This window comes from Chrysemys picta, chromosome 1 (assembly GCF_011386835.1).
Source record: "Chrysemys picta bellii isolate R12L10 chromosome 1, ASM1138683v2, whole genome shotgun sequence".
Lineage (NCBI taxonomy): Eukaryota > Metazoa > Chordata > Testudines > Emydidae > Chrysemys > Chrysemys picta.
The window spans coordinates 248,644,351-248,660,321 of NC_088791.1; the positions used below are offsets into that span (position 1 = coordinate 248,644,351).

Consider the following 15,971-nt stretch of genomic DNA (forward strand, 5'->3'; position numbering starts at 1 on the left):
AGACTTACAGTTTAAATGAGTACATCATTATTTCACATAACCCAGGAAGAAATAAGTTTTGAGATGAAATTACATATATTCACAGTCCACTCATTCAGAAACAGAGGGGCATAATAAAGAAGCAGAGCTCTCTAATTCTTGAATGTGAACAGCATTAACCATCACTGGCACATTTGCAAGGGTTTCAAGAGCTGATGCTAAGGTTGACATTGCCAGTGCTAGAACACCACCGCAGTGTGGAAACTTTAGGTACATTATTAAGGATAAACCATGAAAAAAAAATACCAGTACTGTATTTATTACCTGTATTCTGAAGAAAGAACAACAGCACCAATTGCATAAAGTTGTAAAATACCAGTAATAAACATGTAAATAATTATCATGTTTGCAATTCCAATAAAACACAGACATCTACAAAGAACTATTATATATGTATAGGTAATATAATAAAACCATTCATTGAGATACAAGAAACATCATATTATTGTACTATATAAAACAGCTGTACAGTGTGCACACAAACTTCCCCAATCTCTCCAAATTGTTTGCCAATTACGTCTCCCTATCCTCACTCACTTAACACAGAATTTGTTCATTGTCCATGGGAGAGCAGTAGGTAACTATCTTGTATTTTTAAACTATGTACTTATAGTGCAGTTTGTCTCCATATATAAAAAAGGAAATAAACACACATATATACACACGCACACACACACACACACAACAGATCTATGTAACTCCTGCTTCCTGTGCTCTTGAATGGATGTTTGTAGAAAATCCTGCATGCATTGCAGGGGCAGAAACCTGCTGACTCTGCAGATTGAAATCATTAGATGGTTTTGCTTCTAATACTCCACAAACAAATTGAAATCACATAGTGGTATCCCAGATCCCTGAAGACAGTCTGTTGCAGGGTGTATCTTCTGCCTTCTTCAGCAGAGTTGGCTTTTTACAGGGAGGTGGGGGAGGAGCTGTGATTCTTTGCTCAGTGTTGTGCAGGATTTTCTGCCAGTCTCCTCTCTCTTCACACAGCTTTCGCCTCCAGTCCAGGAGTTCCTGCAGTGCAGCGCTCTCGTTCTCTGAAAGTCTGAGCTGGTGGATAACCTGTTAATAAGAAGGGAAAGAAAAGAAGAATGCATCTACCGTTAATTATATTGGTAATGTAAAATCATAAAGCTTACACTGGATGCTTTTCAGTACAGGAACTCTTGGCCTGCTGCTAGATCCACCAAGAGATGTAAGTGCCTAACTACCTGCCACTAAGTCCCACATTTATGTGCCACTGAGATCCTCAAAACTTCCACTTAGCTGTAGCTAAACATTGGAGATGCCTAAATTTCTGCCAGTGCACACACCTAAACCTTGGCAGAATTCACAAATTAAGCATTCCCTGCCTATCTTGCTTGCAAGGCCTGATCCAACTAACCTGGATAAAGTGAGGCGTTAGTGGTGCCAGTGCTCCTCCACACCTCTTTTATTCCAGTTGTTAGAACACTGACCCAGGACGTTAGAGACCAGGTTCAAATCCTCATGCTGCCTGATTTGGAGCAGGGATTTGAACTCAGATCTTCCATATCCCAGGTGAGTGCTATGCGGTGGGGCTCCCTCACTATCTCCTATTGAAGTTGTTCCACTTTGGATAAAATATATAAATAGTCATTTGACCAGGCAGAGAAAATGAGGCTGACTCCATAGTCTGGAGTGGAGTTACCAGAGGTTTGCATCAGTGGAAATGAGAAGTAGAATCAGGCCCTATGTGTTTTGTTGGTCTGTAAAGCGTTCATGCACATACATGGCATTATACAAATAATGACTTTCGAAATATAGCCATGAATTGGACTTATAATTGATATTGTTATATTGAATGACCCTGTGCTATGAGGTAACTACTCCCCACTCTACAGATTCTATCAATTTTTGCTGAGTACACACACACAGGAGGAGATTAAAAGCTTATCCTCACATCATGAATGGAAATTCTAAAACTCCTTCAATGTGACCAAGCTCAAGTCTTTCTAGATGGTGAGGAGCTGGCTACTGCTCTCATTTCATTGTACTCAACTGAACAGATAGGTGGCACAGAACCTTTACTATACATAAAGCAAACAGTCCTCAGAAGTTTTGATGTATAGAACAGCAAGAGTGCCCCCTTTGACACCCTCCCCCCCAACAGTTTTAGGCTTAAGGTTACATTTCAATGCATTACTGTTTTGTAGCTCATTGCTACCTAGATGCGATCTTTCACACTGATAAATTCTGGATGCTAAAGTTTTGTTAATCTGTTGTTTTACACCCTAGTGATGCTATTTACTAAGCCTGCTAAAAGGGGGTGAGATGGTATCGGTTGGATTAGATTCAGGTAGCATCAAATATCACCAATCATTCTGGGTAAATTAGTGGCCCATCCTGATGTGAATCTATAGATCTACAAGTGTGTGTGGAAATGGTAGCTCTTCCTCCCGAAATGGCAAAGCATATCACCGTGGGACAAATTCAGCCTGTTGCAAACAATGTGCAACTCTCTATAAAACCAATGGAGATGCACCCACTTATAGCAAGGGCACCTTGGTATGTAGGGAATGTATTGAGATGATCTACTGGAGGTGAAGGTGATACTCTTCATGCTATATTTGAAATGGGAGAGACACTTGCCATCTCTCTTCTATTCGTAAGAAGTATATGTCTCTCCCAAAGACACTTCTCACCTTAAGCTTTAAAAATAGATATTTTACACTGGAAATAAAAGAAAATCAAACAATTTATAATATAGAAATAGACATGCCTTGGCATCTGCCTCCCAAGAGTGTCCAATTTGAGAGTTACAGAACTCAAGTTTACATCTTGACACAGCGAGAAACTTTGAAAAAACACTGTATACATGAGCCAGCAATACATGCAAAATATTTAGGCCTGTCCACACTGGGAAATGGACCATATTTTTAAGCACTTGTCTTTAAAATGTTATCAGGCGATATATAGCAGCTCTTCTGCAGTCCTGGCCCTCTGAGCTCACAGCAGCTCTTCTGCAGTCCTGGCCCTCTGCAGCTGCCCAGGGAGCAGGATTTGCCCCTAATCATAGGTGCCTGAAGAACTACATGTAATCTGCTTAGTTCCTTAGTGATCCGTAATACTACTTGTCATAGATACGTATTAGCCTTATAATCTCTCTCAATCATATTAGGCAGAAATCAGCTATAACTATAATATCAATTTAATCTCAGATTTTACTCAGTCCCAACTCTCGTGAGCATCAGCAAAAGGTTTACTTGTCTATGATCTGTGTAAGGACCTCAGGATTTTGCCTATGCTTCATAACTAGGCTTTGCAGAATTAGATTAACAATTTTTTTGTGATGGGTAATGTTGATGCTTATTTTTAAGCATTTTTAATTTTTAATGTATATTTAAATTTTCACAGTTGAGCAAAATTATGGGTTTCAAGCATTCCCCCCCCTATTTTTATCTACTTAAATGTTCAGAGTTGTGGGAAATTATGAAGGGTCAGACAATTATTTAGAGACAGTAGACACTGAGATATATAAAGTGAAAGCTTTATAATAGTTTAAACACAAACTGTCAACTAGCATAAGGGTGATCCAGTGGATATAGTGAATTTGGACTTTCAGAAAGCCTTTGACAAGGTCCCTCATCAAAGGCTCTTAAGCAAAGTAGGCAGTCATGGGTTAAGAGAGAAGGTACACTCATGGATCAGTAACTGGTTAAAAGATAGGAAATGAAGGGTAGGAATAAGTGGTCAGTTTTCACAGTGGAGAGAGGTAAATAGAGGGGTCCCCCAAGGATTTGTACTGAGACCAGTGCTGTTCAACATATTCATAAATGATCTGGGAAAAGGGATAAACAGTGAGGTGGCAAAGTTTCCAGATGATACAAAATTACTCAAGATAGTTTAGGCCAAAGCTGACTATAAAGAGTTACAAAGGAATCTCACAAAACTGGGTGACTGGACAATAAAATGGCAGAAATTCAGTGTTGATAATGCACATTGGAAAAACAAAATCCCAACTATACATACAAAATGATGGGGTCTAAATTAGCTGTTACCTTACAAGAAAGAGATCTGGGAGTCACTGTAGAAAGTTTCCTGAAAATATCTGCTCAATGTGCAGCAGCAGTCAAACAAGCTAACACAATATTAAGAATCATTAGGAAAGGGATAGATAATAAAATAGAAAATATCGCTGTGCCACCACATAAATCCATATTATGCCCACACCTTGGATACTGCATGCTGTTGTGGTCACCCCATCTCAAAAAAGTTATACTAGAATTGGAAAAAGTACAGAGAAATGCAATAAAAATGATTAGGGATATGGAACAGCTTCCATATGAGGAGAGATTAAAAAAACTGGGACTATTCATTTTAGAAAAGAGACAACTAAGGGGCGATGTGATAGAAGTCTATACAATCATAAATGGTGTGGGAAAAGTGAATAAGGAAGTGTTATTTACAACTTCACGTAACACACGAACCAGAGGTCACCCAATGCAATTAACAAGCAGCAGGTTTAAAACAGACATAAGAAAGTACTTTTTCACACAACGCACAGTCAACCTGTGGAACTCATTGCCAGGGGATATTGTGAAGGCCAAAAGTATAAGTGGATTACAAAAAAAATCAGATAAGTTCATGGATGATAGACCCATCAATGGCAATCCGCAACCCCATGCTTTGGGTGTCCCTAAACCTCTCACTCCTAGAAACTGGGACTGGACAACAGGGGATGAATCACTCAATAAATTGCCTGATTCTGTTCAGTCCCACTGAACAGTGGCCATGGCCACTGTCAGAAGATAGGATACTTGGCTAAGTGGACCATTGGTCCGACCCAGAATGGCCATTCTTATCATCTTCTGTTCTAACATCATATGTCAAAATATACAAAGTAAATATCCTTAAATTAAACTCTAATAAGTTCTTGGCAGCATTTTTCTTTGCTTATTTGTAAATTTCAATTATTACCTAAGGACATATTCTTTTAATCTGTTTGTGTGTGTTCGGTGAAATCAACGTTTACCAACATTTACTGACAAAAATCTAAGCCTTCCAAGTCTATTCATAACGTTCTGGGGAAAAAAAGCAAACAACTACCTGGCTAAAGAGGAGCTTTCAACAATTTTTTTTTAAAGTTATGCCCTATCCATGCTGGAAGACACTAGCCAGAACAGCAAAGTTACCCGAATTAACTAGAGGACTTTTTAGATAACACTATAAACTCAATAAACTTTTTGTCTCAGTATTACAGAGACTACACCTTCCTCCACTGTCACATACTCCAGAAAACCAGCTAAAGATTGAATCCAGATAATTTACTGGAAAATAAAATGCTCAACATATATTGTTAAAAGGATATTGCCAACCCTTTGAGATACCCAAATTTACCTTCCATTTTCTGTGGGGATGGGTATATTGGGAGAAAAGAAGCACATTTGGAACTTGATGTAGGTCAGGGGTTGGCAACCTTTGGCACACGGTTTATTTACCTGCTGCGTCCGCAGGTTTGGCCGATCGTGGCTCCCACTGGCTGAGGTTCGCCGTTCCGGCCAATGGGGGGCTGTGGGAAGTGGCGCGGGCCGAAGGATGTGCTGGCCGCAGCTTCCCGCAGTCCCCATTGGCCTGGAGCGGCAAACCACGGCCAGTGGGAGCTGCGAACGGCCGAACCTGCGGACGCGGCAGGTAAACAAACTGGCCCGGCCCGCCAGGGTGCTTACCCTGGCGAGCCGCATGCCAGAGGTTGCCGACCCCTGGTGTAGGTCATATAGATGCAGGAGTTGGTATCACTGTAGCACAGGATTGGAAGTGATATTCACATAAGGGCTAATTCCTATTGACGTTGATGGGCTTTGGATCATGGTCAAAACCCAAATTGACAAGACAGGGTACATTTTATTTTTTTTACTGTTACCATTCATATCTCTGAAGACAATAACAAGCAATTCTGCTATATCACATAAGGTCCCATTTTAAGGACTGAGGAAGGTAAAGAGGGCCCAAAGGCTTTTAGACCAGTGTTGAGCATAATACTATGACAGGTGCTAATACATTTGAAGAGGAAGTTGAATTAGAATGTCAGCTAAAAGCTTTCATTTAAAGAGCTTCAATAAATAAATAAAGTTGTACATAAATGGTGAGAGTTAAATGTATTTAATGTCAAAACAGATCCTTTAAAAACTCCTCCTAAGGTGCTATCAGGTGTATTAAATGATTACATTTTATGGCATTACTTTAATGAAATAGTAAGGAATTTTTATCTTTGAAAGATACATAGAAGTGTTTGAACTGAGAAGGCTTTGTTGCTATTCTGTAACTGAGAAACAAAGGCACACAGGTGCAGGGTGAAAAGTAAGTACAATCTGACTGCACAAAGAAATTGACAAATGCATCCTATTTATAGCATGTAGAAACTGTGGAAGCTTTATGATACTGGCACCACTTGTGCGTGTTGTAGTTAACATTGTGTCAGCATTTTCATTATACACCCCATTTTTCATTTTACAATGGACATAAAAATTTGGTCCAGGTTTCAAATGGATATACATCTTTTTTATTTTATTTTTTTGTTAACCAGAACTGAAAAAAAATCTGTTTGGCCATTTAAAAATTGTACACGTATCTTTTTCAAATCTTTTTTTATTTGTTTTTATTTTTATTTTTATTAACCATTGGGAGACTGAAACATGTATACATACACCCTTCTAAATAACCATTTGGCTAGTAGTCTGGAAAGTATTAGTATTTTAACGGGTATAGACAAACAAGCAGTGCAACAAGAAGTGAGGAAAATACACAAGAAACATTAAATCTTTATATGGGTTCATTAATATACTTAGATTTGGGTGAACAGCTAAGAGAATAATCTAGTGGATACATTTTCCTCTTTTCTGTTCATGAATTGACTTATGAAAAGCTAACAATTTTCTCAAGTTTATTCATTATATAAAGAGATTTACTGAACCATTTCTGTGAATGATTCTTAGTCTGTAGCATAATATTAAAAATGCAAGCTGTGCTTCTCAGTGATGACAGAATACATATTTTGCTAAGGACAAGCAGAAGAGGACATAGGGAATGGGTAAGACCTTATTATTGTATATAAGTATAGAGCTTGTCATGAAAATTGAACTGAGAAAGCCTGGCGTATCTATTGGCAGGAGAGAGACTTTACCAAGTTTAGACTGGGATTTTAAACAGGACCTAAGGAGTTAAGCACCCAACTCCCATTGAAACTCAATACTCAATGGGAGTTTGGCAACCTAGATTCTCGGGCCCTTTGAAAACCTACTTTGCATTTTCACAGAGAGAGCTGGGAGTTGAGAGTGGGGATGTGGGGGGAGGGGCGAGGGAGGGGAGGGAGAGGAAAGGTAGAGGAAGAGGAAAACAAGGATGCTTATAGGCCTGGAGGGGAGCAGGGCTGTGTTTGTGGAAGGGGACTGTGTTAAGGAGACAAATGGTACATGAAGCGTGAGATCTGGGTGAAGGATTCCCAGTCCCTGAGTCCCAATCTTTTTGTCCATTAAAACTCTCCCTTCACTCCTGAACTCAGTTCCCTTGGCAGTGCTGCTTCCCTGTACAGTGAAGCCAAGATGGTAGTGCCATGAAGACCCTTTCAAGCATTCATGCCCAAACTAGCATGCAGCCCAACAACTTTTAAGAAGCAGTGATAGCTGTGGCCAAGTCATCCACCAATGAGAAATCTTAACACAAGTCCAGTCTCTCTTATCTCACCGACTCACTACAACCAATAGAATTGTAGCACGCAAAGTAGATGTAGAGGAAGGGTGATGAGTGACTGTGTTCCTATGACAGCAAAAAGGCCTTAATTAAGAATGACCAGAACTAGTGACTTGGTTCTGTCTATCTATAATCATGACTAGCAATTATAACAACACTTGATAATTTATCTTAATTATAATCTTCAAATGGTAGTCTACACACAAGATTTTAGTGAGTTTTAACTATGTGAAAGATTCTGTTATTCTATCATTAAGATCATTTGGAACAAAACAAAAATAATAAAGGTGCCACAGAGGGCAAACATTTTTAAAGGACCCATTTAAAATTAATTTTAACTCAAAGTAATTTATAGATGTACATGTAAATGATCAGATACTTGATTCTGTAATCAAAGATCAAGTGCTTTAATATTAGGGATAAGTTTTATTATCCATATATAACAAAGAGGTTGAATCCCTGCTTTAAGTTTCAAACTCAATGCAGCCTTAACTATAAACCCATGGCCAGTGCCTCCATAATAAACATAAATGTCTATTAAGTTCAATTTTGTTCATTTATGTAATTCTGTTTTTTTTAAATTCATTTAACAAAATTCAGATTTTTTTGGGTCACTCTCTCTTTGGAAGAATTCAGTTTTTGTTAAATAATTCACACAGTATGTAAATCAATTTGTTGGTCATTTGTCATTGTACTGTTTTTTCTATTGACTATTCACCTGAAGGAGGCATTTAATGACATTTATGGAAATTAAAACAGACAAATAATTCTACGTGCTCAAATAATAACAGCTCAGTACTCTGAAATGCAAATTTAATTTCAGTAATTTTTGTATGGGGCTAGTAAAATTCATTAATTAACATATATAACCATTACAGAAACTGGCATTTTGCCACAGTGTAGTTTCTATGGTAAATATTGACTGTAAAACTGTGCTCCATAGACATTTGTATAAAGTAACTACCGCTTATTTTGCTTCTGTAAATATATTGCCGATTATGTTCATTTAATGACTTTATCTACCACGGTGTTGCTTTAAACTAACCATCAGCAGATTCTGGCAATTACCATAGTTTTGTTCTTCCTCCATGAGTATTTTACATTATTAATAAAGTCAAACTCACATAATGGAAGCCACAAGGGAGATTAAATAGCAGAAGTATCTAAGGGTGGCTTTTTTTTCCTCCTTACAATCTGATTAGTTTTTAAAGCTACTCACAAAAGAAACTTAACATGCTTTATAGTAAGAAATTATAATTAACTCTTAAAAAGCTGAATTGCCCTGACAGAGATTTCCTAGATTTAAAGCCAGAAGGGACACTGCAACCATCTAGTCTGACTTCCTGAGTAACACAGGCCATAGGATTTCACTCAGTAATTCCTGCAGAAATTATTATTCCTAAAGGAATTATTCTCCCTACTATGTAAGTGATTACTAGTGAGCTGAATAACTTGTGGTTTAATCTTGCATGTCATGCCTCTCTCTCACAAGCACCTGTTTCCAACTCCTCCTCCTTCACCATCCTCCAATTCCCCTCCTTAGGGTATGTCTACATGGCAATTAGACTGGCTGGCCCATGCCAGCTGACTTGCATCCATGGGGTTTGGACAAAGGGGCTGTTTACTTACGATCAGGCTTAGGCTGCAGCCTGAGCTCTGGGGACCCTCCCACCTCGCAGGGTCCTAGAGTCTGGGCTGTAGCCCAAGTCTGAACGTCTACACAGCAATTAAACAGACCCTTAGCCTGAGCCCTGCGAGCCCGAGTCAGCTGGCACAGCCAGCCACGGATTTTTAATTGCAGCATAGACATACCCTTAGTGCCCTGAATCTCTCTCCAACTGCCAGATCTGCCTGCAAACCTCATGTGTGTCCTGATCTGACTAAATCCAGGCTGTAATACTCTCCCGTCTGTTATCTATACTTGACCTCCTTTCAATTGCTCATAGTTCTTGGTTTCGAACTCTTTTCTCCAGATACATTTCCCCAAATCCTCCTCCAGCTGACAAATCCTTCTGCTATCTACTTCCAGAAACCCAATCTCAGCTTTAGCTGCGGAAGCCACTGCAACCTCTCCAAGAACTAGATCTTGTCCTTCTTGCCCAGGTGTCACTAACCTGGAAAATAGGAACCAGACTATGGGTTAAATAATAAAAAAACCTGCATTTAAAGATAAATACAAGTAAAAATCCTCCCCCCCCAAAGATAACAAGGGTATGTTAAAATCCCCGTTAAATAAATCAAATCAATATGTTAATCTGTGTTTCACTGGGAACCCACCATTGGTAATTTAAGATCACAGCGGGGAGCAGAGATCAGCTATGATAAATGAGTTTACATGTTTCTACATTCCATTTCAAATAGAAGTGTGCCACTGGGACCCAAGCTGAATCATACAATTCTCTTGTGAATTTTGGGACATGCATTTTTTAAACACTGTCCCCTTGGACTCAGTAACTTGATATTGGATCTGCCTCAGAGAAGTGATCTAAGTTAATCATTCCCACAAACTGATGATGACTTTCAATGGTTTCATTGGAACAACATATTTCGTAATATACAAGATTCCTCATAATTTAAAATCATAAATGATAAATTTATTTATTGAAAAGGCATGAATAACTGCCAAATGCTTGAGGCCAGATACTTACACTGGTATAAATCTGGAATAATTTTGGTAGGGTCATTGGAGTTATACCAGTTTAACTCCAACGTGAGAGGAGAATCAGGGGCATAATTAATACAGACTGTATTCACCTTCTTGTGAATGAGAGCAAAATCTGTCCCTTTATGTTTAAATTGCATGTTATCAAATCACATAAGAATGTTTTCCGCCATTATTTTCATACACCAGACATACTCAGCTAGATTTAGAAGAAATACTGTATAAATCACTATCACAGGAAGTCATAACATAGCTAGATATTTAAAAGCACTGAATAATCTTCTGAACAGTAACAAACTTCCTATTTATGCAGTCTAAAATAGGGATAACAAGATGATATACTTCTGAGAATAAGTGATTGCTGTAAGGAGCAGGAAGGAATACTACCACACATGAACACCATTTCATAGATGTCTGGGTGCATTATGGCAAGTTTCTCTTTCCTTTCAAGCACCAAGTATTGGTCACTACTAGAGGCCAGTTCCAACACGGCAAACCCCATGTCCTGTCCTAATTTCAGAAATTAACTATTCTTCCCTGCTTCCAGCTGTTATGGCCTTGGGTCTGATTCAACTCCCATCCAAGTTAATAAAAAGACTCTCTTTGACATCAGTGAGTATTGGATCAGATCCCTTGTCACTAGGGAAATTCACAATTCATTGTTCAAATATCAATGAATGATTCAAATATTTTATTTTAAATAGATTTGTATATATATTTTAAAAAGTGTGCTTTTAAGTATAAATTGGTCTCTGACTAGTGAAAGCACACAATAAGATTGTTTGCTCAAAGTGGATTTGGTCAACTGTAGTGCAGCGAGTGGCGACTCTTACTGCATCAAAAACTCACAGATAAAGTGGTTGAGTTGGCATCTGTTGTTTGGTATAAAAGAAATAATCAAGACTCTGGTGTCAAAAGTTTTCAGACAAGTGATGTTTCACAGGAACACAATTAGTAAAAATATAAATTTAAGACAAAGCCTCTCTACCAGTACAATTTTATGTCAAGTTGTATCTTCTAACAATTTTACACAATAAAGAGTCTCTATTTCATTTTCTTACTGGTACTTTGGAAGTGTTAAAACTTTAATATGGAAATACATTTGTTCTTTTTTATGGATAAAATTTATTTGACTAAACAACTAGGTAACTAGCTTGATTTATTTTGGAAAACAACATAATTTTGCTTCTGAAGAAAACGTGTTTGAATATCTTTTTTCATCCTTTTCTGGACTGTATTGCTTTAATGTTAATCTCTCTCTCTGTAACTACTACTCAGTTAATTCCTTCTATACTGGGACTAAAATGAGTAGTGAAAGCATTCAGCATCATGAGGGATCAAACTCTAAATCATAAAATAATTTTAATATTAATAATTTTCTTGTTCTGACTGTGTTCACACCATGTCTGATCTCAAGAGGCTCTGCAATTCCAATGAACTCAGTGACAGACGGATCCAATTTTTCAGTCATTTGTCTGTATACTTTCTGCATTACATCCATGATGGATAATAAAAATATACTAATCAATTTCACTAGTTGGCTTCACTTTTTTTTGTTCTCATTTGTTAGCAGGAGGCTACCACGTTGTCTTAAATATTTTATTGGAAAATTGGATAAAAAAGCACAGAATGTATTGTTAACACAAGCACACACACACACTTTTGGAAACAGGCACTGAAAAGCAATTTGCCTCAGAGAGAATGATAACATCATACTGACCAAATGACTTCCTAAGGTATAAAAGGGGTGCATGCCCTATACAGGTTGCAGCATATTCCCCTATATGTGCCATGTCATGGCTCCCTCTTATTTCCTTTTGGGCACTACATGTCCCCAAGGGAGTATGGATGGAGCAGTCTCTCTGAAACCAGGATATGCAGTTCTTCCTGGCCCTTACGTGGGTTGCGGAAGGTAGGAGGATGGAGAGGAAATAAAAAAACTTCTTGGGCATCTCTCCCCTACTCTACACCCGTGTAAGTGCAGGGTGCAATCTGGCTCAAAGTAAATACTCATAATTGTCACCTGTATATGTTCTTGCTCTTTCTGATTAACTTTATCTTCCACATCCTAGTCCAACATAAACCCATTCCCTGCCCTATGGTGCCTATTTACAAAGAACAGTCGTAGTTTGGAATATAAACCACAACATCCAAGACGTCAGAAGAAATTTTAACTATCCAAGTCATGGATAGCATTCATTTTTTCATTCTAGAACGTTTATGTTACAGCTGGGGTGATACAGAGTTCATTTGTGACATGTGAGGATAATAGAAATTCAAGCCACTGAAAAGGTGGTGTTGCTTTTGACATATTTGCTCTTTATTTCTCAGGTAAAAAGGACTGCTGTATGGCTATGTGGGCCCATCATATAGTGTCAAGCAGGACAGCTTGTAGCCTATGGGTACAGGTATTGTCTAGGTCTGGCATAGGTATAGGCTGTAAAGCAATGAGGAGAGAGGCCACAGGCAATAGCTTAGCCAAACTAATCAAGGCATGAGAAGACTTAGCATAAGCAGCTAACTCGGCATAACCCTAGATCATAAGATAGGGCAAGATTGAATGCTGTAATGACTAAACTGCTGATAGGTAACCACAAAATGCTAGTTTATACCAGCTTGAAATATTTTAAAATTAGGAACATCAGCAGATGTCCAACCACAAGAATACCATGGCAACTAATTGATGTCGATGCTATCTATGGGAGAAGAGTACCTGAGGGTAAGGAAATACAAAAAAAGACGAGGGGATGAAACCCCCTACTGAATAATGCATTAAGCATAGTGGCATCAGCGTAACATTATAAAAGTTGTATCCCGGCCTGTGTGCCTTGGGAGATATAACTCTTGGGAGCTGCCAGAACGATGGTGACGAGGAAGAAGAGGATGATGATGAAAATAATGACTAACACTCCAGGTACTTCTGTGGTGAATATATGAATGGTCAAATGCTCACTCTGTCTTATTTCTGTCTATCTTGCTGGGTCGGAGTATTTGTAACTGTGCTAACACTGTTAATAAAACTATTACAAATATAGAAGGATTTCCTAAGTGTGAGTTTTGCAACCCTGCACATCAGGGTTCCCAACTGAACAATAATTCTAATAAGACTGGGCCTTATTTTGGGATAAGAACCTACCAAAGCTCAGAGTCTTAACTGGGAATTATTGAGTAATCAATATAAACAATAAACAATCAATAGATCAGGCAAAAAATGCCACTGATTCAATGGAGCATCACTGAGGATCTGGCTCCTGATATAAAGGAACATAGCTTTCAAAAGGATAATTTTTAGGATGCTTTTTTGCACCTATATTTTACACCTACAGTCTCATCCTACAACCCAATTTCTGGGTGCGGATCAGGTACTCAGTGGGGCAAGTACTCAGACTGGGTTCCGCAATTAATTTTTGCAGGGGTAAATGGTATCTGCTGTTCAGCCTTTTTGAACCTTTATCTCATAATGACATATCAATGTGTCCATGATCACAATAACCTAGATCATTAGATCCAGAGAGCTTCCATACAGAGTGAAAGTCTTTTCAGTGGTCAAACAATGCCACTGTGTTGTGTGTGTGTGTGTGGGGGGGGGGGGGGGGGGGGAAGTGATGTGTAAATTCCAGGAATATTAGGGCTGTGATGAGCCCAGCAATAAAACCAGAAGATCCAAGTCTATATTTATTTGTATGATTGCCAGGCTGTATTTCCTGACCAGGTACGAAGAATATCAGAAAGAGGGAAAGCATGTGACAATTACAAAAATGTTGGGCCAAATTGTTCTTGACTCTTAGGGAAAAAATCGAGTTGATAATGGAGAATTATTACTTACTATGAGTTATAAGTATAAAAGCTAACACGCTCATTGAATTAAATGAAAATGAGTAGTTTGACTAGAAGTTATGTCTGGTGGCTGGACTTAAACCAAGATATTGTAAGAATGTCTAGTCAATGTGTACTCTGTAGCCAGGAGCCAGTTCCATGAGGTGCATATTCTTTCTTACCACAGCTCATGAATTCGGCCTACTGAAAAAACAATGCTATGGTCGATGTGATATTCCCAAACAATTGAAACATGGATTCCCTGCAATTTGTTGAGGTCTTGCTGTATGCAGCAACTTCTGTTGTCTTCCTGTCTGTGATTAGGGCCCTCCTCCCTTCACATGAGATGTCCTCACAAATCTATCACGTTTCTCACGGTGAACCCAAACACCAATGCAATATACATTGCTCCTTCCAGGTTAAGGTCCTTTCTCAGCCACTTTACTCAAAGCTGGATTTTTGATACCAATATAAAATGGTCCGATCCTAAGGGCCTTGTGCAGGTGGTCACCAAAATGTCAATGTGTGGACATAATATCAGATAAACAGTTTCCTTCTTGTTTCTGCTGGGGTAAAACTTATCCCAGCTAGAATATTTGTTTGGGTATGTAGTGATTTTTTAAAACGTCAGCAATGTGCTCATAGTTCATATTACCCAGTTCTTGAGGGAAATATATTTTTCAGGACAACAACTGTCTTGTTTCTCTATCAGAGTAAGGTAAATGGATCATTTCCTGCAAATGACTTCAATGTAAATGGCATAAAAATACTGTACAGCAACTTAAAAATCCTTCTCTCTTCAAAGTGGAATTCATTCATTTTTTTCATTGCCATTTATTCATTTTTTAAACCTTTCTTTTTCTTCTTTTCTTTTTAACTGGATGCTTCTTCCTTGCTACTTAATTGATCACTTCCATCTTGTTGTTTCAAAGGAACCCTTGAAAGGTAGCCCAACTAAATGGACCCCATTTTCATTCCCATTGATTTTCTTGTTATGTCATCAAAAATCCAATCAGATACTTTAATTTAGCTACAATCCATAACCTGTGTGTCATCTTTGACTTGGACATTTCTCTAGGTCCACATATCCAGGCTATGTGTAAATCTTGCTGAGTCTTTCTTTATAACATCTCTCATCATCTCGTGTCTCTGTTACTAGACTGGTTAGGAACTACAAGGAAAGGGATAGATAATAAGATAGAAAATATCATAATGCCACTACATAAATCCATGGTAAACCCACACCTTGAATACTGTGTGCATTTCAGGTCACCCCATCTCAAAAAAAGATATACTAGAATTGGAAAGGCAATAAAGGCAGAGAAGGGCAACAAAAATGATTAGTTTCAGAGTAGCAGCCGTGTTAGTCTGTATCCGCAAAAAGAAGAACAGGAGGACATGTTTAGGGGTATGGAACAGCTTTCATACGAGGTGAGATTAGAAAGACTGGGACTGTTCATTTTAGAAAAGAGATGCCTAAGTGGGTATATGATAGAGGTCTATAAAATCATGAACATTGTGGAGAAAGTGAATAGGGAAGTGTTATTTATCCCTTCACATAACGTACAAACTAGGGGTCACCTGATGAAATTCTAGGCAGCAGATTCAAAACAAATGTAAGGAACTACGTCTTCACACAGTGCATAATCAAACTGTGGAACTCATTGCCACAGGATGTTGTGAAGTCCAAAAGTATAAGTGGGTTCAAAAAAAGAATTAGATAAGCTCATGAAGGATAGGTCCA

General features: G+C 38.4%; 1 protein-coding gene across 4 annotated transcripts in view; it reads right to left on the reverse strand.

Moving 5' to 3' along the window:
- Window positions 1-282: 282 nt before the first annotated feature.
- Window positions 283-15,971, reverse strand: part of MYO16 (myosin XVI) — a 568,549-nt gene continuing 552,860 nt past the window's right edge. For all 4 annotated transcript variants that reach the window (XM_005304985.5, XM_065581026.1, XM_042844168.2 and 1 more), the window contains exon 35: window positions 283-1,104. In XM_005304985.5, coding sequence (XP_005305042.2) covers window positions 871-1,104 — 234 coding nt within the window. In that variant the 3' untranslated portion in view covers window positions 283-870. The remainder of the gene's footprint in view (window positions 1,105-15,971) is intronic.